General features: G+C 43.3%; 4 protein-coding genes and 1 pseudogene across 6 annotated transcripts; 3 read left to right on the top strand and 2 right to left on the bottom strand.

Moving 5' to 3' along the window:
* The first annotated feature begins 196 nt into the window (after positions 1 to 196).
* LOC133904919 (uncharacterized) lies at positions 197 to 2,506 on the top strand. Of its 3 annotated transcripts, none has more exons than XM_062346567.1 (4): positions 197 to 482; positions 744 to 892; positions 1,768 to 1,887; positions 1,975 to 2,506. In XM_062346567.1, the coding sequence occupies exons 2-4, from the start codon at positions 824 to 826 to the stop codon at positions 2,398 to 2,400; spliced, it is 615 nt and encodes a 204-aa protein (XP_062202551.1). In that variant the 5' UTR covers positions 197 to 482; positions 744 to 823; the 3' UTR covers positions 2,401 to 2,506. The 3 variants fall into 3 exon arrangements, with proteins under 3 accessions (XP_062202551.1, XP_062202550.1, XP_062202552.1); XM_062346566.1 differs by having other exon boundaries at positions 732 to 892; XM_062346568.1 differs by lacking the exon at positions 744 to 892 and having other exon boundaries at positions 200 to 482.
* A 173-nt stretch (positions 2,507 to 2,679) lies between these two features.
* On the bottom strand, positions 2,680 to 7,189 carry LOC133904918 (uncharacterized). The gene is made up of 4 exons (XM_062346565.1): positions 6,603 to 7,189; positions 5,364 to 5,592; positions 3,271 to 3,395; positions 2,680 to 3,180 (listed from the first exon to the last, which is right to left on the bottom strand). The coding sequence occupies exons 1-4, from the start codon at positions 6,927 to 6,929 to the stop codon at positions 3,082 to 3,084; spliced, it is 780 nt and encodes a 259-aa protein (XP_062202549.1). The 5' UTR covers positions 6,930 to 7,189; the 3' UTR covers positions 2,680 to 3,081.
* A 1,688-nt stretch (positions 7,190 to 8,877) lies between these two features.
* Positions 8,878 to 9,784, top strand: LOC133904983 (uncharacterized; annotated as a pseudogene).
* Positions 9,785 to 9,979: 195 nt separating this feature from the next.
* Positions 9,980 to 11,892, bottom strand: LOC133904984 (protein TRIGALACTOSYLDIACYLGLYCEROL 5, chloroplastic-like). The gene is made up of 4 exons (XM_062346660.1): positions 11,733 to 11,892; positions 11,551 to 11,595; positions 10,432 to 10,464; positions 9,980 to 10,345 (listed from the first exon to the last, which is right to left on the bottom strand). The coding sequence occupies exons 1-4, from the start codon at positions 11,770 to 11,772 to the stop codon at positions 10,182 to 10,184; spliced, it is 282 nt and encodes a 93-aa protein (XP_062202644.1). The 5' UTR covers positions 11,773 to 11,892; the 3' UTR covers positions 9,980 to 10,181.
* Positions 11,893 to 17,537: 5,645 nt separating this feature from the next.
* LOC133904542 (uncharacterized) lies at positions 17,538 to 18,136 on the top strand. Its single transcript, XM_062346035.1, has 2 exons — positions 17,538 to 17,839; positions 17,902 to 18,136. The coding sequence occupies exons 1-2, from the start codon at positions 17,538 to 17,540 to the stop codon at positions 18,134 to 18,136; spliced, it is 537 nt and encodes a 178-aa protein (XP_062202019.1).
* Positions 18,137 to 26,565: the final 8,429 nt, after the last annotated feature.

Raw genomic sequence — 26,565 nt, 5'->3', positions numbered from 1 at the left:
CAACATGAATAGATACATAAGCACTTTGCACTAGAAACATATAGATTCGAGTTATATGTCAGTGAAACGACACCGAAGATCTTGAAGACCAAGCCCCGGAGCAGTGTGCATAAGAATTTCAGTGTTGCAAGCAAGAATATAATAGCTGGGGCTTCTTATCTTGGTCCTATCCTTTTCTTGGCACTACATAGGAGCATCTTTGGGACCTTTATCACATATAAACTCCATTGGCCTAAGTGACTTGGATTTGTTTGGCATGCCCACAGGGCCCTACCATGACAGTAAAGCTAATGTCAGGAGAGAATCTTAAATCCCCTCCCCTCCCCTCCCTGCCTCACCAGATTTGATACAGGCCAACCCTGCTGGCTGTTGCTTCTTCTTAGCAGAACCAGAAGTTTTGCCTTTGGCCTGGCAGTAGCTACGGAGTTCTTGTGAGAGGTGCCTTCATCAGAGGAATCAACAGTGGGAGTTACGAGGCAGAGGTGAGCACAAGGCCCCTGTGATCTTCCTGAATTCTTGTTTCTCTCACGATCCTTGCTTTCGATGAACTGCTGTTGAACTTTCATGAAGCATGATAAGGTTTCTGGATTATTTTCTTCGTTTCTTCTTCATGCTTTCATAATTACTGTCCTGTTCCCTAATCTTCAAAAAAAATTAATGTCTTGTTCCAGTTTGCGACGAAGCAAGATTTTGTTCTTCCTCTTGTTTCTTCAACTCTGAAAACTTTTCAGAATTTCCTTCAGGAACAAACTCGTCAGTAATCTCTCAGGAAGCTTGATGACATTCAGGCTTGTTCAAAAGGGAAAAAAAAGGAAGCAGAATTATGATACATCCTCCTGTGCTTCTTCCAGAATTCCGTCAACAAGAATTTAGCATTAGTGCAGTTTTAAGGGTGTGCCTTTTTCAGCTTTCATTTTAGGGATAAAGATGTGGAGAAAAGTTTCTGTTTCTGTATCATTCTGTTAGTGGATGACAACATAGGTTACTTGCAGAAAGTGCATACAGCCAGACCAGAAATATTTATGGAATAACAGCACTACGAGACTATAAGATCCATTAGCAGTGCAACATTGAAAATCCCATCTCAGATAGTTCTTGAAAAAAATTCTTCCCTACTGCAGTCTAAATTTATCAGTGTTCTACTAAAAATCCAAGTGTCTGCATATAACGCACAAACATATCAAGTTTTTATTCCCATAGAGTCTACAGACTGCATACATGTTATTTGCATAACTTTCTCCAGAATTTTGAGCAATTCTTCAGGAAGAAGCAGCTCATTTTTTCTTCAAATTCATCTTATGAATATGTTGCACCAATAAAAATTCGGCCTGATCCCAATTAATTTTGGTTATTGCAAACCAGAGCACAGGTGTACAAACACATAGGACAATTGTTAATTGATACCTTAGATTGCAAACCATGACAATGTAGCATTTATTATAATATCTGTGGATACTCATTCACCTAACTGCAGCAAATTAAATGCTTCATCGTATCATGTACCTGACTTGGCTGCCAAGCTGGACATTCCAGATGAGCAAATAAGATTCAGAAAATTCACTTGAAAGGTGTCAACACCAGATATTGTCATTCCCATCACAGCCTAAAAAAATAAAAGAGCTCAAATGAACAAGATATGTAACCAAAACTTGGTCACTAGCACAAAGCTTCAACAATTGCAGTGTAGATGTAGTAGCATCTCACATCCATTTCTGTTTGTTGCAACAGCAACCACCAGTACTCATCTGTTATGTTCTGATGAAACAGGTGAGAGGCAGGCACATTGTTCAGGCCAAAGCTGATACTTGTGTGAGTATTTGGAGAGAGATGGAGAAGGAACACATCAAGATGGCCATGCTGAGGCAAGAACAGATATTCAGACAACAGGTAAACCAGGTTACCAGCAGTGCCTGCTTAGAGGTAGCAGCACCTTCTGAAATGCAGAAAGTGTTGAATGATCACAATCTTCTTCAGGTTCACGAACTGCACCGCGTATACCGGGTTCAGAAGCAACTGATGATGCAGATGCAGGTTACCGAGATGAACAGTTATGGAAACACAACTGCAAAGACTCAAACCGAACCAACAGTAAAGATCAATCACCAACAATGGAGCGGTAACTCAGGTGAGAAGAGCGAGAAGAAGGCTACGTTGGTCGAAGACTTCAACCTTGAGCTGACACTAGCAACTGGGGCTGGAAGGAGGAAGCAAGAGAAGCCATCCAACTCGGACTCTGAAGCAACAATGTCATCATCGACTTCTGCAGAGTCGGAGTCGGGGCGTCGATTTGTCGCCGAGTCCAATGTAACCATAAGGTTTCAGAATGAGAACAATAGGCATGATGATCAGGTCATGCAGTCTCCTTGGCTCTACCAATGTTTAAGTCTCAAGATGGCATGATGGCTTAGCTAGGGTTGGCATGAGGGTGCCACAAAGACTCAAAAAGTTCAAACAGAAGCAAACACATTGTTGTATGTATATTACAGGTTAATTCATTGCGACTGCAGGAATGAGCTCAGAAGAAGGTAATCAAGCATTTTCTGAAAAAATTGACAAGAATCTGGAGAAACAGAAAAGTGATCAACATGATGTGCAACTCAAATTCCAGCAATGTGTTAATGAAATGTTCCACAAAGAACAAAGAGGATTTACATAAATATCTGTTAAAGCTGCATGAAATGTAAAGATCTAGAAGCATAAATCTTGTCTGGTTTCCTTTTATCGCAAAGAAAGAACAATTTCACCTTACAGCTCCATAAAATGCTAGGTACAGAGAATTTGATATAAAAAAAATTTGCTAGCTTTTGCGCCGTAGGATTGAAGACTTTGGGAAGATACAAGAGATGCTTAGTATAATTCTATCATCCAGACAAAAAGGTTTCAGCCAAAAATGTAGGCAAGTAGGAGACATGTGGACACTATACCCTAACTAAAAGCGAAAGATGCGTAGGAAACAATCCATCTCTGTTTTAACCTTCCATTGTTGGTACACAAAATGATATAACTTTCAGAAGACATCCATAACGACTGCCTTGTCAAAATGATTGATAGATAACAACCATATTGAATCATTAACAGTAATTAGGAACTCGTGGCCACCTCCACATCTACTTTCTTTAAGCTGGCCATATATGTTATGTAGATGGTCCAAAGAAACGAGAAGGAATTGCTCACTAGCGGCTGGAAATAAAAAACAAAATCTTCGGGTCAGAAATGCTGTCAAACGAGCTCAAATCCCAAATAGACAGAATACATCAGGAACTTAATTACCTGTAAATGAACAGGGACAAACTTGAAAGTTATGAAGTCACAAAGTGGCCAATATATGAGCCCACTTTTGATGGTTGGAACTAAATCCCTCTTCAATCTTGCAATGATCTCAGGAGCACTCTCGCCTGTGAATCAAATCAGAAAACCATTAAAGCGAGTATGAGTTTGCTTACCAAAATAGTTTGCACCAGAAAGGTTTCTGGTCGCTAAAGTTGGTAGTGAGGGTGTACTGCATGTAAGGTTATCTGAACACAGTTTCTCGTATCATGTTCAACAGTACAAAGTAGGCATAAATGTTTACTGCATGCAACCTTATCCTGAGACCAGTAGTACTGTGGTCCATGAGGCCATAGGACACCGAATTTACCAAAACTCACTTGAAATGACTATGAGCTGCATACAAAGAAGCATCTCAAGGCAAGTAGGTGGCAGGGGGTGGCGGTGAAAAAACACGAAACATTAACATTAAATGGTCACCAAGAAAGCATTAGCCATGTTTTTTTTTTAAATATGTTGGTTGTCAGTCAAACTTAGTTAACACCTCTAAGGATCAAAATGAATCAACACAGGCACCATAAAGACAGACACCAGTTTTCATGTGACAACTAAGAACTTATGTCGAAATGTAAACAAGAGAAAACAAAAATGAGTGGTTTATCTTATCCAGAACATCCCTATGTAACTTGTAAATTTATCTCCATCTGACATGGTTAGTCAATCAAACAAGCAAACTGAGTATTACAGGAATTCTGACCCTAAAAAGGCAAGAAAGTCATGTTGCTCTCTGAGAACAGTGCAAGGGTGGCACCCATGTTTTTCGTATTTTGCAGACTGCCACTTATACTCAAAAAGTTGGTTATTATCGTCACTTTCATATTTTGGCACACTAGACACATTTTACCACCTGATATTTGAGCACCATGTTGGGGATTTTAATTCATATGTACCAGACTGAAAGCACAAATGGTAAATCGTCACTTTTTAAAAATAGTGTGGATATTTACAAAAGCTCAGCTCTACAGTAGATTCGAATTTCCTCAATTTGTTTATGGATCTCATACATTCAGATGTATTCATTTCTATATAGCCTACAGAGTTGTACCTCTGGTTGCATTAATTAGATCTACAAAGCCTTAGCACACATTGGATAGCAAGGCATGCAAAGACCAGCAAGAAGTTGAAATTTAAACATGAACAGAACACAGTGGAAAAGTTTGATTGGAGGAAGCTATCTCTTCGAACTACATAACGATTCTTACATTATAAATCAACCAACATAAACGGTGTTAGAGTTATATATGAAATTTGAACCCTTAGTCACCTGTCCACCAAGTTCGAAATAGGAAATACTCATAAAATAATTTTCTGAACAAAACACTAACCAGATCAAATCAAATATACTAACAAAATGCATGCATGCATGATCATTTCTCAATCACATCATACTGAAAAATGACAAGGCTCATTTCAACAGAAGTGCAAGCCTGCTTGCAAATGGACCTTGCTTTCATTTACATAATGCAGACAGAATAATTAATCTTACATGTGCAGTGTCAGTAATTTGTACCGGAGACATTAATAGTTGCATCTTACAAAAATATGTGAAAAAAAAGAGCACTCACTGCACAAGTGGTGTGCTATTTTGAACACTAGACCAATTTGGTAACTGAGATTATTGGAAGGCTATAAGTGTATTTTCTTTTATTTGGAGCAGGGAAAGAGTATTTAATAATTTGAGGAAGCATTGAGTAACTACTGCCATCTCAAATCCCATATTCTTAGCTTTTTTAAGAAAAATAAATAAAAGTTATACACAGATACAAATTTAAGGAAAGAGAATAGATCAAGCATGCCATATAATCGCATAATCATTTATATTATAGCATCATCAAAGCAGAGTAATGGTCAGCACATGAAACAGCAGAGGCAGAGTTAATAGGGTAGCATTATCAAGATACAGTAAGAGAAGCAAATCACAAGAGAAGTATTGAAATCCAGCAAATGTTTTTGTGCAAGAGAAAGTAAATGAATATCAGGAAGAGAAGTCAAAGTATCCCAAGTATGTCTATATAGTGGCATACGGGCTATAATACCTTGTAATCCTGCATTGTATGAGAAGAAAACTGAGTTAATAATTGGTCCATAAACTGCTTGCCCTAGGAACATCTTCTTGAACGTGTTCACTACATCCTTTTTTGGGAACACTTTTGAGACAAAGTTGAACCAAAAATGTAGGGTAGGTCCTGAAATCAACAACCCATAACTAGCCATACGCAGGGTCCTAAGAAAATCAGGTGAATCCTCAGGACCAAGTGTGAGCATCTGACAAGGCAATAGCAAAAACCAAAGAAATCATGTAAGAAGCAACATCTGGTCATATATATTAAAAAGCCAGAACACATAGCAGCACGAAGTCCCAGCCAAGGGATACTAACAGTCAAATGAATGAAATGATCAGAGTAAACATGGCAGGGCTAACGAACATAAGACTCCTGGTTGCAAAAGTAATCCTATCACCCATTTTATGCAGAGTTTGGAGAAACTAAAAACTTATTTACTTATAGAATACTTGCTACCTATGAGTTCATGCAAATGGAATACATAAACTGTAGATCAGCTTCACCACATATTTCAATGGCTGTCCACTTAATAGATATGCAAATCAAGAGAGACATTCAGAATGTGGCACAGCATTACCATATCATCTAACATGCTAACAGGCTACCATTTCTTACAGATTCTAGATATTTGCAGCAAAAGGAGGGTATGCAATACAGATGTGTTACATATTTTGGTAGATTAATGGTTCTAAACATCTATTGCACCTCACAAAGGATCACCGTGACAATTATGCCATCGATTACAACAGCCAACAAGTTTACCAGCCAATAGAGCTGGCAGTTACATTTTCAGTAAGCATCACTTATCCAAATGCATGATGGTGGTAATTGGGCACCACGTCTCCAGCTCCTAATAGGATCCTTCCCCCATTCTTCCCAGACTATATTTTGGATCAACTCCCGCCCAATAGCGCAATATCATTCTGTTAGTACTCAAGATCCACTGCCACTGCCAGCAAGGACCACATTCTTGATAGAAAACATCACACACAAGCTTTACAATGATCAGCAGGTCAACATAAAAATCTACACATCCTACTATAAATTTGCCACGTTGTATTCTACATGCAATGGTACAGCAGCATTTTTACAAGCAAATACCCCGCAAAAATTGATCGATCCTTTGCGATTCCGCACGTCCCTATTTCCACGAGGAAGGAAAAGCAAGGCTGGGACTTTCCGTGCGATCGGGGGAGGCAGGAAGAGCCCTACCTGGGAGGAGAGGTCAGCTGCGGTGAAGATGGCTGCAGCGGTGACGCTCTTGGTCAGCACAGGCCGCGCGTCCAGGAGGCCGAGGTACCACCCGACCACGCCCGCCCCGGCCCCCACCGCGCCAGTCCTCCTGCTCGGGGGCACGAAGGCGGGGGCGAGGCGCGAGGACGCCATGGAGGGAGGAGAAAGCGGCGGCGGGAGGGGCGGCTTGGACGAGATGAGGCGGGAGCGAAAGTGGGACCAGGGTGAGGGGCTGGTCCCATGGGGGCTGCGGCGGAGAGGGAGGACGAGGCGGCCGCCGGCGTGGAGGGCTCCACTGGTGGCCATGGCGGTGGCGGCGGCGGCGGCGGCGGAGAGTGGTAGGTTTCTTGGCCGCCCGGCGGTTGCGGGGTTTAGGGGGTTTGGGGGCGTCCGGGGAAAGCGGAGGTGGGACCACGCGTCAGTGTCTCGCTCTCTTGTAAAGTTGGGAACGGAGGCCTGTTTTTAAGCTGGAATTTTGAGAGAGAAATAATTCGTCTATGATCGCCCTTCGCTACTTGGTGGTTGTGCTTAAAGGTGTCCAGCTGATCGCGCTAAATGCGCCGGCGCGAGGCATTTTAGGCCTGACTTAAGCACACCATGGTCCTGTAGAGAACGGGCTGGATCAACACGCCACGAATAGTAGATCATGTCTAGATCAAGGCTAGAGGCCCAGTACATCGGACCAGTACAGTATGACTGTTTAAATTTTTTAGTTTTTAGAATATATATAATTTATTTAAAGATAATATTACATATAAATTTGTGATGTAATGATAGTGCACTTTACTCTTAGTATAAGATTACAAGTTCGATTTTAAATAACACCTATCTATGATCCGTGTGCCTGAGCCTAAGATTCGGTACACAAGCTAGCACGACACGGCCTGCTTGGCTAACGAGCTAGCCGTGCCGTGCATAGGTCATTTTGCATATTTAGCAGCCATCTGGGATCGATTTGTTGAGGTAGCAGGGCACATCACATGTTAAGTCTCCGATGATTACAAACAAGCAAACAGGATAAAATTCCGAAAAAGGGATTGAGCATTTGTTTTCCATCCCATTTAGAAATAGTGGTCGTCTTAGAATGTTTGATTATTAAAGTACACAGAATTATTTATAGATCTTTCACATGAAAAATGAAAATAGCAAATCTGGCATCAAAATATTTCCTTGTCATTAGAGTCAGAGGGAGTATTGTTCCAGTATCCACACAAAACTATCGGTTCAATGTGTAGTGAAAATCGAAACCGTTCTTATCAGAGGGAGTATCAATCAAAATTTTCCACCAGACAGCTTCCAGCACCCTTTCTTCTGGAACAAGAATCGCTGAAAAACACGAGCCAGTAATATGCGAGGTGATCAAAATTTCCTGTGGAGCAAACAACTGAGGATCTCACAAGCTTGTATATGGCAGCAGACCATGCTGCACTGCATCCTTCCTGCCCTTCCACTGAAAGCAATGGAGATAACAGAGGAATTGAAACTGATGACAATAAAATCAGGAGCTTTATTCCACTCTCAGACATCTCCTAGTACCACTCACATGCATGTGATACTTATGCCTTTCCCTTTTGTTCTTTTGATCTCATTTTTTAACAGTGCCATGTTCCTATGACACTAATGTCAAATCTGGAGCAGCAAAAAAATATTTGCCCCTTGCAGCAAGAAGATACAAGAAGCAAAAGAAATGCTTTATCTTTAGTTTTGCACCTCAGCTAGTTGTCCTGCAACGGGGGAATCAGATCCCATGATCAGATGAAATGTATGGGGAAGATGGATCAGGTAAGAAGTACCGTATGGGAAAGTCTAAGGACAGTACTGAACAACATCCAGTAAGAACAAACCATAACACCCTTCACCAAGGAGATTTCAGTAATAGCTTTTCTACTAGTTGTGTTCTGTTCCCATCTTTTTGTTCATAAAACCTTTAAGCTCTTTGCTAATAATGCTGGCTGCAGCATCACTTGTGCTGTCTCATGATTCCACAAGTAGCAACAGTACTGCCCAAGGACTGTACTCGGCCAGGCCAACTCCATATTCTGGGAGCATCAGTTCCAATGGTGTTTTGTCCATAGGGGTCCAATCGGAGGCTCAGACGCTCAAATCAGAGTCTCAACTAGAAGCTATCAACAGCGAATAAAATCATTTATAATCCTTCAGATCAGTAATAAACCCCACTCCTAGCTAACTTTACTGTGTGATAAGCCTGTCCGATCATTCATAATCCACCAAAAGTGCAGTGTAAATGTTATCGCCCTAGCCATGGTGGTAGCATTGCACCTGCAAAGCTACAACTAGTGTATAAATACCAGGGCTGGGGAAGAGAATGGTACCAAGCGAGGAGGAACAGCCATCTTGGTCGATACCAAGGACAACCACCGGCACATTTTGGTGCCCTCTCCAGTCTGCGTCAATGGGCCGCCATGCACTTGCGAAATCGACATGTCTTCTCCGGTAATTAGTCATCCACTCTGAACCTGCAATGACAAACCAGTGATCAGATGTTCGTGCTTGTTGCTTCCAGCTTGATGCTCTTCAAACAAGACTGAACACTGATGATAGATCTCATATTGTACTGCAAGAGACTTGAATTGCCACATGCAGCATCATTTCAGCCCTTTGAGTTAACTGCTTATATTGTCATACACAGGGAATTTAAGAACAAACAAAGCTCTAACCTTGTGAGGCGACTGGAGCCAGCAGAAGCAAGGTCAGCAGAAGCAGCACTGTGGGTGCCGCACCCAAGGACAGGGATATACTACCCCAAGGGCTTTGAGTGGGTCATGGAGGATGTCCCCAGTGGCGCAGCTTCATTCCGGCAGTCATACTGGCTCAGGACCGGGGAGAGAGACAGCAAGCTCTCCCACATTGAGCGATGCCGCATCTCTTGACCATCCGTTTGTTTAGATGTATGAGAGGCTTTGCACTGGAAGAATCACTGAAAGACACAGTTGTGCAAGCCATCATCACTAGGACAGGCCCATGGATGCTATGACACACTTACCAGTTGTTCTGATTCACAGCGTGCAGGCGCAGCATCCACCTGACAGATCAGGAACAATGTCTACCTTTCATTTCTCACTCCTATTGGTTCTCTATAAATAAAAGCTATCCTCAGTTGTACCTTTGGAACATCCTTAGCTAGCAGCTCAGTTTTAAGCTTGCCCTACTGATTATCCTAATCCTCATCCCAAAGAGATCAATTTAAGTTTTGTTTCTCATACTGCTATGGGAGAAGCAAGCATGGAAGGTCATAACACTGTCTAGAGATGACAGCTGTATAACATGTAAACAAAATCAGAGATACTCACAAAAGTAACAATAAACATTAGTGAAGAGCATTCGACCAAGAAAAGTGAATAACATGTAGGCCTCCAGTTAGGGTTATTCTTTCCTAGTTGAAAATCCCGTCCATTACCATCATTCTGGTTACAACAGAACAGAAAATAAGTGTAGCATAACTTTGCTACCAAATAACATGCAGGTATGTAATTAAATTGCAATTCAGAGGAGGACACACGGAACATGGCTTCTGCGAATTATATGGCGACAGGCATACTAGCCATAAGGACGAGACTTTTCAGCAAGCTTCGGTGCTTCATCTCCTTCAGCCTTCTTCTGAAATTCAATGCCCTGAAACTGGACTCTTGAAGATCGATACTGACAACCATAAGCATTGCCAAAGCCCCATCCTAGCCCAAGACCAACTCCACATCCCCCACCTATTAACAAAGACAATTTTTAATGAAGTAACAAGTAATTGAAGTGATGTAGATTCATATAGTAATTGATAAGCTAGTAGTAGTACCGATGCCCAAGCCAAACACATTCAGAGGCATTCCTGTGGTAGAAAAGCAAAAAACAAAAGCATGTTATCTTCTGATCAATGGTCATGCATGGGCATAATCAATGAACACTAGAAACACACAACAGCTAGTAAGGCATGATGGGACCATATGCTCATATCATAAACAACTATCGCAGAATATGTAAACTTGCAAAAGGAAAGTTTTGGTTCTCAATAAATTTGGGTACAAGGCAGAATCCAGTTACAAAAATCTCTATCATCCGGGACTACAGAAATATAGCTTTCTAAGTTCAACTCACAGAATTTGAGAAGATTAGCTAGCAGCTAGCTAATGACCTTGTTCTCTCCGCAAAATAATGCACCATTTGTATAGAATGCATCTAATTTTGGCCCAAAAAGATCAGTGAGTACAGCAATATAATTTCTGAGGAACAAAGAATATCCGATCACTCTCTGCTCCCGGCTTAGGAGTTGACTGTTGACAGTTCTACCGTAGATTGTCGTGCAGTTTTAATTAGCGACAACCTTTTCTATAGGTTAAGACGTGGCTCAACGTAATTTAACACATTTTTATAGTAACAGCATGTTGTTATGGGCAATCAGTTTCACATTATTTCACAACTGCTTAATAGTTCATTCGCGAGTCATTACTGTATACTCTATAGATACTTAGATAGGGTAAACCCCTATGCAAGTGTCCGGAACAAATATGTATCATTGTATGAGCAATGTTGGGTATGCATAAGGTATTCCTTAATCCGCTTTGTAACTGGTTAATGGTAAACAGATACTAACCAAGTCATGTATACCACTACAAATTAAACTCCATTCTCCCAAGTCATCACAATAGCAAGAAGCCATCGCTAAATGAGGCTACTCATGAGTCATGACCAAAATTGAAGCCACACCAAGGTTAACAACATACACAACAAATAATCCCAAACAAGATCATCGAGCGTTCAATTCTACAAGCCAACAATTTTTAATTCTCTCTTCTTTTTCTCTCAAAATATCAACAATTCGGTGTGGGGGTAAGAATTAAGAATTGTTTGTGCCTACAACTTTGGCAAGGATTAACAGACTGAACTTCCCCATGCGCAAAAATGAGTAAACTCTCACCTCCGAACCCCCATCCGACGCCGAACCCGCAGCCGACCCCGAAACCTGCACCGAATCCAACACAGAACGGAAAAATCAAGAAACCTAACAAGTTGTGAGCATCTACATTCAAAAACAGTAGCAAGATCCGATCTTGACGGCTGGGAGATGGAGTGGAGAATCGAGCTGGGCAGGCGGCTCACCTATCCCGATGCCGGGGCCAGTGAAGGTGCTGAGAACCATGGATGGCGGACGGCTTCCCTCCCGCTGCTCGTGCCCTCAGGCGTATGGATGAGAGAGAAAGCCAACCCAACCCAGCGCACTTCGGTGGTGAAGACGAGGTGACGTCACCAGCTTAACGAGCCGGGCCGGGTCGGACCGTTGGACCCACCCTCCTGGCCCAGCATCATGTAGGCCCATATCTAAACCACTGTCTGACTAGTGGGGCCCAACGGTCTCCCACGTTGAGAAACGGATAAGGTTTTCAAACGCGTGCTCGTAGCAATCTCGACCGTCCGATCCCTCATCACCTCTATCTAATAACCTCACACCATTCTCACTGGTACTCAATCTTGCCTATTGTCGAAGGGTTAACTCCTGTCGCAGGGATTCTCAGGGATCCTTTTTTAGATTCGGTCGGGGGATGATTCTGAATATGTTTGCTAGAGAAATAAATGGATGTAAATACGATGGCTGGTAGGATGGAATGATCTAATGCAGAAAAGAATAAATGCACTGAAGGTTTAGACAGGTTCGGGCCGCACGGAGACGTAACACCCTACTCCTGTGTGGATGCTATAAATGTCCTGAGAATTTCTCCCAGAAATGTGCTGGTTACAAGAATGTCTATCTATCCTATATCTTGGGGCTCCTTGTTCTTCGGTTTCTATACTCGTACGAAGGTGTTCTTCGATCTGTGTGTGTCTGTGGGCTTTGAGTGCGCTTGGACTTCTCGACCTTCTCTACTTCCTTAACTTCTTCAACCTTGCAGAGCTTGTCGAGCTTGTCTTTATCCGTGCTGCCGGCCGCTTTAAATACCCGCCGGTGGTAGCGTACCCCGAATGAGAGGGCACGAGTTCCAAGGTGCCATAAATGGAAAATACGTCATCATGGCCTCTGCGCGAAGTGATGGGGGTTGAAAACGCACCCTGCGGCGATTTTAGGTGGAGAATTGTGCTGCGCGGTTGCAATATTTTGTCCTCCCATTTTAGGTTGTATGAGGAGGAAGTATGGTGATGTCAATTGTGGCCAGCACTCAGCAGTCAGCACTATGTAATAAGTGGGAGAGGGAGTGTAGTGAGTAACGACTATATTTGCTACCATGGGATAGTGTAATTGCAGTAATTTGATTGACGAAAATATGCATGTCTGGGTTGCAGTGCTTGTTCCCCCTGTTAGATTGTAGAATGCCAACTAAGAGAAGGTAATGATGTCTGTGCCTATCACTGTGTATACCTATGAAACACCGATACATGCAAATGGTCTCTATCCCATAGAGATACACACCTATATTTTATTGACATGAGTGGTATTATAATCAAAGCATCAATCTTTTGAGTGGCAAATCATTAACTTATTCCTCTACCCTAGTCGACTCCGAGCCACAACTCATGCAAACCCGCACGCCTTCCTCTAGCTACCACACCCGCAACGGCGACGCCCTTCGTCACTTGTCGACGACAAGTCGCTATTGAGCCTCATCGATCGGTGAGTTCCTTTCCTCCCCCTTTTCCTCCTAGCTCCTGCATGGGCGGCACGGGCAGCATGGCCACAGTTGCTCTTCGGTCTTCCATCTTCCCCTCTCGGTTCTTCTTCATAGTGGTGCTAATGCATCGTGTAATCGTGCTCACCTCAGCACCATCGGTTGCTTTAGAAGATGGCAATAGCAACTTCAAGTAATGGTGTTGATGCAACCTCCACTTATATTAGGGCTCCACTATGGGATTCTGTCACAATTATAGAGAGACCTAAACCCGATGGAGGCAATACTAGATGGAAATGTAATTATTGTCCATATGTTGGATTTAGTAGCTATACTAGAGTATAAGCACATAGAGTCAGGCCGTGCCCAAAGGTGACAATAGATGTTCTAAATTTGAAACTTTTAGTATGTTATGTAATAAACTTAAGTAGGACATGGGAGCAACTTATTACTATTTTTTAAATAGTAAAGCATATCCGCGTATTGGGTTTTTTGAGAAAATGGTGTATCCCTATATTCGTATCAATCCGATACTAATACACGTATTTGTATCGGTGTTCCATAGGTGTATACTATATAGTTGGGGCAGCTGGTGTAATGATCATGCTTGTCACCATTGGCCACATTGTGTTTGCCTGACTTTAAGCCTATAATGTCAATTGTTCCATAGTATTTGATTACGCCCTTGTTTGTTTTACATGGTCATCTAAAATACTGAACTTAATCTTCAAACCTTAATCACAGGTAGCTCATTAGCTAATGTCCTTGAGTAACTATGTATGAGTGGGATTTGGGGATCAAGTAATTTCTCTTCAATAAAGGCTTACAGGCACTCAATGGAGCATGTAGAAGTACACCCTGCCTTCAAATGGTTGTGAAAATCCTCCTGCCAGATGAAGCACAAAGTTTTCTTTTGACTCTTAATGAAGGATAGCTTGAGCACCAGAATTATTTTACGCGAAAGAAAACATGCACTTGGACTTATTCTTGTGAACTCTGTATCTGGCAGGTTGAGGAGGATGTTGCTCACCTTTTCTTGCACTGTAATTTTACAAAGCGATGTTGGGCACTATTGGGACTCCAAGTACCACAAGACATTCCACTAAACATTCTAGTTCACTTCAAGAACATGCTGCAATTGCCTTTTTGCGATGGAAATTATAATCACAATGAGTTGGAGCATCTAGACTACACGAAACGACTGGTTTTATAATAATAAGGATCCTACAGTGGAAGATTGCCAAGCTAAGTTTAGACATGAGTTTACCCTGGTTATTCACAGGAAAATCCAAGCTACTTCTGTCGAATATCTAACTATGGGATATATACATATAAAGAGTATACCGTATATGAATAAAGTATGTCATGTGCATGCTTAACAACTTCGGATATTATGGAACTGAATCTAAGGTACCTGATACTCCTGGAGATCCAGAAGGCACATATTAGGAAGATCTCGATTGGTTACCCAACTCGAGAACAACTAGTATCCCAGCAGGATTTATCTGATATTTCTTGGTGGACAAGATGAAGGTCTCCCTATCGACTACGACGAGATAGGAGACGGTACAAGACCCCTATATAAGGTGGGGACCCAAACTCCTAAAGGAAGACTCTTTTTTTCCAGAGAAACACAACTCATCTGCAACTCGATGCAAGCGCTGGGGCCATAGGAGATACTCTGCGACTTCATTATTAGTCTAGTTTAGATCCCATCTACTCCTTGCAATGGATCTAGACACATTACTTGTACTCGAGTGAATACAGAGACATCATCAACCACATATGATGTAGGGTATTACTTCAATCGGGGGGTCTGAACCTATATACATCATATGTGCCTCGTCTCTTGTTCAATTCCTAGATCACGAAAACAACCCCGTTATTCTTATAGACATATTGTTAGGGAAAACCCCTTGATAGTTGGCATGTCAGGTAGGGTTCTTCTGCTTTTTAAGATCGACTTTGTTTCAAGTGCACATTCATACCAGATTCTCTGACACCGGCTTCTACGACCGCTTTGAGTCACCAGCAATCGCTCTCGAATCGTCTCCAGCTGGATCGAAGATAACATTTGGCACTATGGTTTTTCGCTGGGACAATTAGGGTGGACTGATCCATACCTGTATTCTCGAGTCCAACCCATTGGATGCATACCGCAAGGTAGGACACCTTGAATGATCCCAAGGAGACCAATGTTCTATAGTTCATGAACACTGACAGTGACACGAATGGTGATGACAGTTCCATTGACAACCAAAGTAGCTGAATAGATCAATTCATGTTTATGGCTAGAGAAACTGAGGCCCCACCTACCAATCTGATGGTGGTAGATTCGAATGCCATGGTGAATAATGCCACGGCAATCGTCGAGGATCTAGCAGTGGCGGTTGCCAACGTCAGCAACGTTGGAGATATACCACAAGGAACATCTGCACCCAGAGCTCTATACACTCCTAATACCATCGATCATAGATGAACCACAGGAGGACCGGTGCCTCCTGGTCTTCAACGATGGCTTCCAGTAGGCACGCCTCCACCAGCACCTGTCCCAAGATCGAGGAACGAACTCCCTCAAGGAAGCCATCATGAGGCTTTATCGGCTCAACCGCAGCCGAGCCTCAGCAATGACATTTTTAGCACTCCAGATGCTAATGTCCAGGGAGTCCATCTGATTCTGAGATCTCTTCTGGAGTTGGATCCGATGAATTCTTTAACCCCTATGGTTAATCAAGTCAGGACCCTACTCGATGCGGCTCAGATCCAAGTTGCTCGAGCTAACAATCTTGGCACCTATAGGTCCCCCAGCTGGCAAGGTGCTGGTTCGAGGAGCCATGGACACGGATGCTCTCGAGTAGAAGGGTCGCAAGTAGTCAGCTCGGGAGGTCAACCCGAGTACAGTCCTGCAGGTTGAACTGCAACTGCCCCGTCCATGAGCGCAGAAATCAAGGAGACCTAAGGAACCGCATCCCTCACAATAGATATGACTTACAGGAGGTTATCAATAACAATCACGAGGAGTGTTGTGAGGATGATCGACGCTACAACGATCGCAGATCTCCAGGATAGAGCGATCGACGTGACTCCCCTGTTGTGAAGGGACCTACGTGATAGTCCTCCTCCTCCGCTTCCTGAGGAATTCGATGGAGGTTGTAAAGCCTTCATCCTAGAGCTCCGCTCGATACGGTGGCCCAAGAAGTTCAAGGCGGGCCTGATCTAGAAGTACGACGGAAAGCTCAACCCTAACGAGTGGTTGCATATCTATACCACCGTTATCCGAGCAGCGGATGGTGATAACAAGGTAATGGCCAATTACCTGCTAACTGCTCTTGAAGGACCGACAAGGTCGTGGTTGTTGAATATGCCTCCCAACTCTATCCAATCATGGGCCGAGTTGAAGGCGCAGTTCATAGCCAACTTCAAGGGTACTTTCGAGCGCCCAGGAACGGAGAATGATCTCCATCAACTGAACCAAGGAAAGGATGAGTCCATCCAAGACTTCATCCGATGATTCAATGACAGGAGAAACACGATCTCGAATATTTCTGGTGAATCGATCATCATCGCTTTCAAGAGAGGCATCAAAAACACAGATCTAGTCGGGAAGCTTGCTACCTGGAAGATCCAGACGGTCAAGGAGCTCTTTGAGTTGACTGACAAATCTACAAAGAAAGTCGAAGCTCAGGCACATGCCAAAAACCCTTAGCCTAGCAAGGACAATCCCAAGTCCTCAAAGAATGAGGGGAAGAAGGGCAAGCCTGGTGACAAGCACAAGAGTTCGGACACGACTGTGGCCACAGTCGATAGGAGCAAGTCGCGCAACACCGGGGATAGTAAAGTCTTGAGTCGAGGTAGCAAGAAGTGGTGCTCCGTTCACTGGACCAACTAGCATGACTTCGACGAATGCTACGTCCTCAAAAAGAATGTCAAAGAAAAGCTCAAAGTCGTCGATGCCGAGCATCATGGAAAATAGGCTAAGCCAGACGCTAAAGGTGACAAGCTCGAGTTCCACAAGCCTGACCAAAGTTTGGCACACATCTTCAGAGGATCCGCCGCGTATGAGTCCAAAAGATAATACAATGCGGTCGAACGAGAAGTCAACCTGGCTCTCAACGGGCCTACTCGGTACCTTAGGTGGTTAGAAGTTCCGATTACCTTCAACCAAGTTGACCATCCGCCTATAGTCCCACATCCTGGTCGATATCCAGTCGTGGTACAACCGATTATCCTCAACATCAAAGTTTATCGAACCTTGGTTGACGGGGGTAGTTCACTTAACCTCATCTTCGCCAAGACTTTAGACAAGATGGGGATTGAGAGGTCAGAGCTAAAGAAGGGAGTTGAACCTTTCCATGGCATAACCCCCAATTCATCGATGATGCCCCTTGGCCAGATCGAGTTGTCAGTCACGTTTCGCACGTCTGACAACTTTTGCATAGAGAAGCTTACCTTCGACTTCATGGATTTCGAGACGGCATACAATGTGATCCTAGGCCACCCAATGCTAGGTAAGTTCATGGTTGTCGTGCACTATGCATACCAAACACTTAAGATCATGAGCCCTAAAGGGGTCATAACTGTCAAAGGAGATCAACGAACAACAGTCAAGTGCAACAAGTAGAGCCTGGATATGGTTGAACACTTCAATCGATTGTCAACTACTTCAAAAGGTGCAGAGTCCAAGTGCCACAAGACGCCGGTCACTCCAGGCTTGTAAGCCTTACTAGCACATCCCAGTCTGACGATGCTGTAAAGGAAGAGACCAACGACGGCGCTAAGGACAAAAGAACTGATGGTGGTGTCAAGGCAGTGCCCCTCGACCCATCTGAACCAGCCAAGATGGTCAAGGTCGGGGCTGGTCTCGACCCAAATAGGAACTCGAGCTCATTGCTTTCCTCTGGGTAAACCAAGATGTGTTTGCATGGCAACCGTCCGATATATCCAGGGTCCCTGGAAGTAATCGAGCATCGACTAGCTGTTAAATCTGACACCAAACCTATGGTGCAGAAGCAGTGAAGATATGCTAAGGATAAGAAACAAGCCATCTAGAACGGGGTTGACAAACTCCTAAAGGCGGGCTTTATTTGAGAAGTTCATCATCCTACATGGAAGGCTAATGGTAGGTGGAGAATGTGTGTCGACTTCACCAACCTCAACAAAGCTTGCCCCAAGGATCTTTTTCCTCTCCCGCGCATCGACAAGATAGTCAACTCTATGGCAGGTTGTGCGTTACTGTGTTTTCTAGATGCCTATTCGGGGTATCACCAAATCAGCATGTGAGTTGAGGACGAGGAGAAAACTGCTTTTACTACTCCTTTCGGTGCATTTTGTTATGTAAAGATACATTTTGGTTTGAAGAATACCGGTGCTACGTATCAAAGATGTATTCAGAATTTTTTACAACCCCAGATTGGGCGCAATGTAGAAGCTTATGCCGATAATATTATAGTCAAGTCTAGAACCAAAGATGCATTGATTAACAACCTCAAGGAAACATTCGACAACCTCATGAAGTATCACATTATGCTCAACCCTGAAAAGTACATGTTTGGCATGTTGTCTGGCAAGCTTCTCAGCTTCCTGGTGTCAAGTCGAGGCATTGAGGCTAATCCATAAAAAATTGAGGCTCTCGACCAGATGCGGTCACCTCAAACACTGAAGGAGGTTCAAAAACTAACAGGATATATAACAGCCCTTAGTCGAGTCATTTCTAGGACGGGCGAACGAGGGATGCCATTCTTCAAGCTACTGAAGAAAAACGACCGGTTCGAGTGGACGGAAGAAGCGGAGAATGCCTTTAAAGACTTAAAAAGGTATTTATGGTCTCCGTTAATTCTTACCCCGTCTAATGAAACAGAGGAACTCTTTTGGTATATTGCATCTACCCCACAAATTGTAAGAACGGTCCAAAAACCTATTTACTACGTGAGTGAAGTCCTACACGATGAGAAACTACGATACCCGCAAGTGCAGAAATTGCTTTATGCAGTCTTGATGTCTTCTCGGAAGCTACGACACTATTTCTAAATGTATAAGATCACTATCATGACGACGTATCCATTGAAGGATGTCATACGCAATATGGAGGCTACTGGACGAATCGCCCAATGGGCACTTGAACTCAATGAGTTCGACGTATACTATGCACTACGCACAAGTGTGAAATCAGGAGTATTGGCAAAATTCATCGTCGAATGAACAAGCGTTAATGAAACTAAGCCAAGTGTGGTTGAAGACTACTAGACACTCTTCTTTGATGGATCGCTCACGCTTCAAGGCTCGGGGCTAGCATCATACTCAAATCTCCGACGGGCGACGAACTCAGGTACGTTGTTCAATTATATTTTAAAGCTTCCAACAATGTTACAGAATACGAGGGACTGGTAAATGACCTCTGCATAGCTGCATCACTTGGAATAAGGCGACTTCTTGTGAAAGGGGAATCACAGCTAGTCGTAAACCAAGTGCAAAAGGAGTACTAGTGCTGAGACGACAACATAGCGGTTTACTTGTACGAGGTGCGAAAGCTTGAGGAAAAGTTCGAATGGCTAGAAGTAATCCACATCAAAAGGAGTGATAACTCTGGTGCAGATGAACTTGCTAGACTCACTTTTTCTCGAGCACCGGTGCCCGTACGAGTCTTTGTTGAGAAACTCCTCAGACCATCCATCCTGATAGTTCAGCGAACGGATGTTGCCCAACCTGACCAGTAGTCTAACCAGATCAACGAGGTAGAAACCACAGACACGATAGTTGCACTACTCGAATGCGAGCTTACTTGGATGACGCTATACCAAGCCTATCTCAAAGGTCGAGACATCCCTGACGATGATGTGTCTATAGAGAAAATTACTCGTAAGTCCAAGCTATACGCTTTGGTAGATGGCAATCTCTACCAAAAGGGGAGTAATAGAATCTTGATGAAGTGCATCACTCAGAAAGAGGGCAATAACTTATTGCTCCATATCCATGGAGGCATGTGTGGTAATCATGCATCTTATCACACCTTGGCCAGAAAAGCTTTTCGTCATGGATTATATTGGCCGACTGTCCTCAAGGATGCTTCCGAGCCGGTCAAAAGTGCGAAAGCTGCCAATTTTTTGGAAGGCAGACCACTCGATCGGCCTAAGCTCTGCAAACAATTCCTCTTTCTTGGCCTGTCTCCATCTGAGGCTTGGATATCCTAGCACCATTCCCAATGGCCCAAGGTGGTTACAAGTTCATATTCGTGGCTATTGACACATGCACTAAGTGCATTGATGCCAAACCCATTGGGAAGATAACCACAGAAGCAGCTAAAAAGTTCATGAGCAGCATAATTACTCAATTCAGAATTCTACATTGGATAATTACAGATAATGGTAGCCAGTTCAAAAGTGGGACCTTTATTGCGTTCTGTGACAAATTTGGCATTAAAACTTGTTTCTCCTCTGTAGCTCACCCCCAGAGCAACAGTCAGGTTGAGCGCACCAATGCTATAATCTTGTAGGGTCTCAAAACTCGGGTTTTTGACAGGCTGAAGGCCTACTCAAAACGATCAGTGAAAAAGCTTGCCTCGGTACTATGAGTCATTCGTACCTCGACTAACAGGGCCATCGGTGAAAACTCCATTCTTTTTGGTCTACGAAGCAGAAGCAGTGCTCCTGACTGAACTGTAGTTCGAATAACCTTGAATGGAAAATTACTTGAAAGAGGAGCAAGAGTAGTTATGAGCGGACAACATCAATTTACTCAAGGAGTACCGTGATCGAGCATCCATTTGAGTGGTTAAGTATTAGCAAATGTTGTGTAGATATTTTAGTTGGAAAGTCCAGCCCAGGAGACTCACTACTGGAGATCTTGTCCTACGAAAGGTGCAGAAATAGGCTCGATGCCATAATTTATCACCTAAGTGGGAAGGACCCTACATAGTAGTTGAAGTTACTCGACCTAGATCAGTTCGGTTATCTACTCCAAACGGTGAGATACTTGAGAACTCGTGGCATATCAATCAACTCCGACAGTTTCATTCATAGATAAGGTAAGTTACAGGTAAGTCGATTACATTCGAATTAACTAACCTATTACGTTCCTTTTCTTTTTCTCTTGACCTACGTGGCAAAAAGTGAAGATCCACCACCTTCAAGAGTTCAGAAGCGTGTGGAGCCCTATTCTCCCTTGAACGAGTCGAGCAACCTTTTATACTCTTCCATAAGGCAACAGCTGATAATCCCAGGAATCGGACGTCGACCATCATAAGGGCCAGGAGAAGTGATCGATCTGAGGACCCTACTGGAGCTGCGAACCGGCATCGGTGAGCCATGAAGGTGATCTGGCGGTTGTCGATGGAGAAGACGATCGCACTTTCTTCGCTGCTTGGGGCTCAGGGGCTTCATTACCGAAAACTTCGTCAACAACCTGGTCAATGATCTCATCATGATCACCACCAGCTTTATCCCTCTCTAGTGTCATTTGCATCACTCACCGCACGGCATAAGCGGTAATAAAGCGCTGCACCCACCGGGAGAGGGGTCGGCCATCCACAAGTGATTTTCTATACTCTTTTCCTCTAGGCCCCTCACTCGATTCCTCCTTGTCAGAAGAAATGATGATGATGCATGGTGGAACCATAGCATGAGGCTTTGGGTAGAAAGTTCCCTCTTCTCTAATTCTTGAGCTCGACTCGAGAGACGGCGGTGGAGTGGAGGCCATGGCTTCAAGCTCTACAAGTTTTACCGAGAAAGGCAAAGGAAGAAATGGAGGAGATAGAGTGGAAATAAACAGCCTCAAGTCCCCTGTATTTATAGCTACGGGAACGGGTCGTACTACGTAAACGGAGCCATCAAGATCCAAAACTATAGCGTGCTCAAGAATGCCTCAGTCACGCTACGTGCTCGGCGGAAGTCGAGGCATCGTGGGAGCATTATGACCAATCTAATTTTTTGGGGGAAAATAAACCAGCCTGAGGATAATTGTTAAAGATTCCATCCAGGTCCCTCCGGAGCCTTGGTCTTCAGACCCTCAGTTAAAGGCTCGACCTCTGAAGTCATCAGATCCCTTCACGGTACCCCTTCGTACCTGCGAAGTCTTCCCTTGGCTTAGCCGGCTCGGTCTCCTGAAGGCTCAGCCTCCCAAAAACCCGACCTCCCGAAGCCTCAGTCCCCCGAAGCTTCGGCCTCCTGGAGCCCCGGCCTTCTGGAGTCCTGCTTCCCAAAGTTTTCACCTCTCGGTTCAATGCCTCCCGAGACCCCCATCTCGGGCTGCTCGGGCTGCCTTCCTAAAGGCTACAAGGTGAGTCAGCAGGCCTTAGGAAAAATCTATCGAAAGGGGAGCACCGGTCATGCTTTGCCTGTAAGGAAGTGACCGGCATTAAAAGCCTAGGCTAATGGATGCCGCTCTGACACTCCGGCGTAATGGTGGCTATCCTGACACCCCTGACAGTGCAACGCGGGGCCGCAATTGGCGATCGGCTCGCCACACTCTAAGGGGCAGGCACCATGATAGTTACCACGGTGGATATTTATCTCCACCGATCGGGTAGAAAGTAGTTATCCGGGATAAGGTCCAGTAATTTGGTCACATCCCAGATATTTGTACATTATGATAACTTGTATGCCAAGCTACGCCTGGCCCTATAAATAGGGGGACATGATCATCTGGGCAGGGGGACGAGCTAGACAGCAAAAAAAACACAAGGGTAAAACACACCAAGTCACGCTGTGATAATCCCCCCAAAGCGATCCATTTTTTCTACTATTAATACATTCGTGGTGTTTCTTCCTCTTAAACTTCGCCTTCAAGCTTGAGTCTCCTCCTTAAGAGAAACTCTCGCCATACTTACTGGGGCAAGACGAACTCTTGCCCCAACACTAATCTCTTCAAAGAGGGATGAATGGTCATTATGACGTGTCAAATCAAAGGTTGCGATGAAAAAAGCATGAACAAGAGAAGGATTTTAATGCTCACCTACCTGTCTACTCGAGTTTACTCGGTGACCACAATATAATTATAATCCAATGCTCAGGGAGCTAAGCCTATCGAGTATACAGTTGAGAACGGTGTGTTGCTGCTTACGCTCTACTTTCTACTCGATTATCACATCGAGCGTAGAGTTGGGGGCTACATCATACTTTTTTTATGCTTTTGCTTCACTTTTTGTCTCTAGTTATCACACCATTCAAAAGGCTAGGAGTCACATCGTATAATATTGAGCGCTTATGCTCCATTATCTACTCGAATCCAGTCATTGAGTAAGAGACAGGGGCCACATCAAGTATGACGCATATGCTCTACTCTCTGTTTCAATTATCACATCTAACAGAGAGTCATGGGCTACATCTCTTACTTTCGTTGCTAAGGCTTTACTCTTCACTTTATTCTGTCATCGAATAGAAGGTCGAGGACTACGCTATATTCCTTTAATTGTATAGGTATGTTCTTTCTTACTCTCTACTCGAGAAATATTCTAATCGACCAGAGAGTTAGGGGCTACATAATAATACCATATTCTTTTGTAAGTATTTTTGCAAAAATTTATCTGGCTTTATGTTGATAGCATTGGATAGAACCAACAGATGCATGTGTTGGGTCGATGATGGACAATTACACCTCATAAGGCATAACAACACTGAGATTGTCAGACATCTCACGCCTAATGCCCAACCAAGGTTATGACAGTCCTAGTCGATCTCATGTGTGCTCTCTGACGAGTCCTTATTCGTATGCTGATCAAATGCGCATGATAGTAAAAGATTGCAAAGGTCCATCATATGTTTTGTTTCTAGTTTTACACTAGTATTTTCCTTATTCCTTTTTTTTGGTCGCCTTGGGTAATTGCTCGAAGACCACGCTTCTAACTCTTTGTTTAGTTGAGATTTTAGGAATTAACAGATATTCGATAAGTGATCTTCGAGGATAATAATAACACTTGCTAATCAGTTTTGAATCTACTTATGTTGGCTCTATTTCATCGATAAGAAAATAGCAAGCAGTAGCATAATAGACAAGCAAAATAATAGTAGTGTTCATAGACATCCCCAAAATATGGATCAAATCTAAATGTTTTGAGTCTCACACTATGGACCATCAACTAGAAGGACTATCTTCACTTTCGCCATTGGACATGCTAAGACCCGAAGACTCAACGAAAGCAGGGATCAGAGGTTTGATGCTTTCCATAATTTTTTATGCCTCTTCTACAGGACATCCGAAAACTGCCGTCACCATCGAGGTGTCGAGATTGGGGTCGTAGCTCTTGAGGAGACCAAGCAAGCATTGTTTTGGCACTGAGGGAGACTGACTGGGTCATGCGATCGAGGGTCTACTCCTCCAGCTCTTGGAGCGTTGTAACGGCTGCTCCCTAATTTGCAATTGTAGCATCTCGATCAACCTCTGATTTCTTTGAAATTGTGCCCATTGCATCCCAATCGGCTTTCACCTTCTTCAAAGCATCAGCAACGGCTTTTCGGTTTGTTCTGGCCTGCTTCAGGTTGCCTTGGAGCTTTTCCAAATATTTGTCTTTGTTCTTGATGGTTTTTTATTGCTCATTAATAAGGGCATTTTTGTCCCTAATTACGGACTCGAGAACTGGAAAGAATAGACAAGGATCGGTTAGTAGTTACTCGATGAATGGATCATTTACTGGTGATCAAGGGGGGCACTAACATTCGATTCTTACCAAGCTAGAGATGAGCTCTGCATCCTTTTTTATTTGGCAATTGCTATGGTCGACTTTCAAATATCGGGCCTTGAAAGCAACCACTTTGGTGCTTGTAGCCTTGATGAGGTCCTCTAGAGCCACAAAAGGGTCTTATGTTGAGGTTGATGTCAGCACCTCAGCCTTGTTGGTTTTTAGGCTTGATCTAGAGACATCCACTAAGGATTTCTTAGCTTGAGGAGACGATGGCAGAATAATTGTGGAGGTCGAAGCTGGGTCACTTGCCATTTGCTCCTTTGACTTCTCCAGAAGCAGCAAACTACGATGAAAAGGATCAAGAATGGAGCCAAAAGTTGCGAATCATGACAAATACTCAAATCTAACCTCTTGTTGACTGGGATAAGCACATTGACTTTCGACTTCTGCTTCTTGATTATTTTCCTCCTTGGCATACCGGCAGAAGGATTCTGTTATGTTACAAGGACGGTCAAGGGGTCTGATGAAGCCAAAGTGGCCATTGCCTGTAAGAAATCAGCCAACAACAATGCATAATTTTGAATTTATTGAGTATATTCTTAAAAAAAGAATAACCAATTAAAGGAAGATGACTCGGTAGGAGTTACTGAAAGGACAATGATGTCGCCTAGAGGGAGCAGGTTCATATTTCACATTTCAGGCTTTAAGTTCCTCAATTTTCTCAATGAGGAATTCCACTTGCCTCTCAAGGCTTTCTTCTAAGCCTTCCATGGTGGTCATGAGCTTGATCATTTCAGACATATTTTTTTTGCTCAAAAGATCAAACCCGAGCTCATCACTATCACTAGCACTAGAACTAGCATTAGCATTATTTACCTCACTTACCGCTCTCTTTTTACCTTTTTTCATAAGGCATAATGGAGAATCGGTGTAAGGAGATGAGCATCTTGAAGAGGTGGATGCTTCTCCACCTAGGCTTTGTCTCTCATAGACTTCTATTTTCCTTCAAAATATTAGTCTCACAAATAATAGTAGAAATAGATGCATCAGCATGAGAGCAAAGAGTCATATCATCATGATAAGTAGGCATTTTTGCACTAGATGATATGCAAGGCTTAACAACATTACTAGATATGAAAATTTCATTGTAAGTGTTGTTAAAGTCCAACGGAGGGATTGACACTCACTTACTACACTCACCATTTCATTACCTTGCTCGTTGTTAAATGTTGGTGAAGTGGATGACGGAGTGACATCCTCTTGGATAAAAGAGAAAGTCATTTGGTGCTCTTCATGGTGTGATGATGAAGTAGAGCATTCTACAAATGACGTCTCTGAAAGAAGTTCTTCTTCATCACATTTGGGCTTGTCATATCTTTATTTAAGAGTAGTCCAAATGAGATGAGCGTCTTCAAGCGGCAAGATTGATTCAACAACATCTATACTCAAAGCATTGAATAAAGCATTAGTAGCTTAAGCATTGAGATATATGCATTTCTCTTCCTCTTCGGATGATATGAGTTTATCATTAGAAGGAGAAATGCTTACATCTACAACTCGCTCTATTTGAGTACCCATGGTCCTAAAGATATTAAGCATGCGAGTACTCCACTCAAAGTAATCAGGACCATCTAATAGGAGTGGCTCTATGTGCACTAATCCGCTAGTCGATATCTTTACTCTCTAGGCAGTAAAGCCCGAAAAGAGAGACTTGGATCTGATA

Source organism: Phragmites australis, chromosome 22 (genome assembly GCF_958298935.1).
Source record: "Phragmites australis chromosome 22, lpPhrAust1.1, whole genome shotgun sequence".
NCBI classification, from domain to species: Eukaryota; Viridiplantae; Streptophyta; class Magnoliopsida; order Poales; family Poaceae; genus Phragmites; species Phragmites australis.
The sequence above is the reverse complement of the archived record's forward strand: the minus strand, read 5'-3'. Positions and strand labels throughout refer to the sequence as shown.

Excerpts from the sequence above, each read along its gene's own strand:
- LOC133904919 (XM_062346567.1), top strand. The coding sequence starts at position 824 with ATGATACATCCTCCTGTGCTTCTTCCAGAATTCCGTCAACAAGAATTT. Across the intron at positions 893-1,767 it reads GCATTAGTGCAGTTTTAAGG|GTGAGAGGCAGGCACATTGT; the intron begins GTGTGCCTTTTT and ends CTGATGAAACAG. Across the intron at positions 1,888-1,974 it reads AACAGATATTCAGACAACAG|GTTCACGAACTGCACCGCGT; the intron begins GTAAACCAGGTT and ends AATCTTCTTCAG.
- LOC133904918 (XM_062346565.1), bottom strand. The coding sequence starts at position 6,929 with ATGGCCACCAGTGGAGCCCTCCACGCCGGCGGCCGCCTCGTCCTCCCT. Across the intron at positions 3,396-5,363 it reads ATACAATGCAGGATTACAAG|GCGAGAGTGCTCCTGAGATC; the intron begins GTATTATAGCCC and ends TTTGATTCACAG. Across the intron at positions 3,181-3,270 it reads TTGTCCCTGTTCATTTACAG|CCGCTAGTGAGCAATTCCTT; the intron begins GTAATTAAGTTC and ends TTTTATTTCCAG.
- LOC133904984 (XM_062346660.1), bottom strand. The coding sequence starts at position 11,772 with ATGGTTCTCAGCACCTTCACTGGCCCCGGCATCGGGATAG. Across the intron at positions 11,596-11,732 it reads TGGCCCCGGCATCGGGATAG|GTTTCGGGGTCGGCTGCGGG; the intron begins GTGAGCCGCCTG and ends GATTCGGTGCAG. Across the intron at positions 10,465-11,550 it reads CGTCGGATGGGGGTTCGGAG|GAATGCCTCTGAATGTGTTT; the intron begins GTGAGAGTTTAC and ends TTTCTACCACAG.
- LOC133904542 (XM_062346035.1), top strand. The coding sequence starts at position 17,538 with ATGGGGATTGAGAGGTCAGAGCTAAAGAAGGGAGTTGAACCTTTCCAT. Across the intron at positions 17,840-17,901 it reads GATCAACGAACAACAGTCAA|GTGCAGAGTCCAAGTGCCAC; the intron begins GTGCAACAAGTA and ends CTACTTCAAAAG.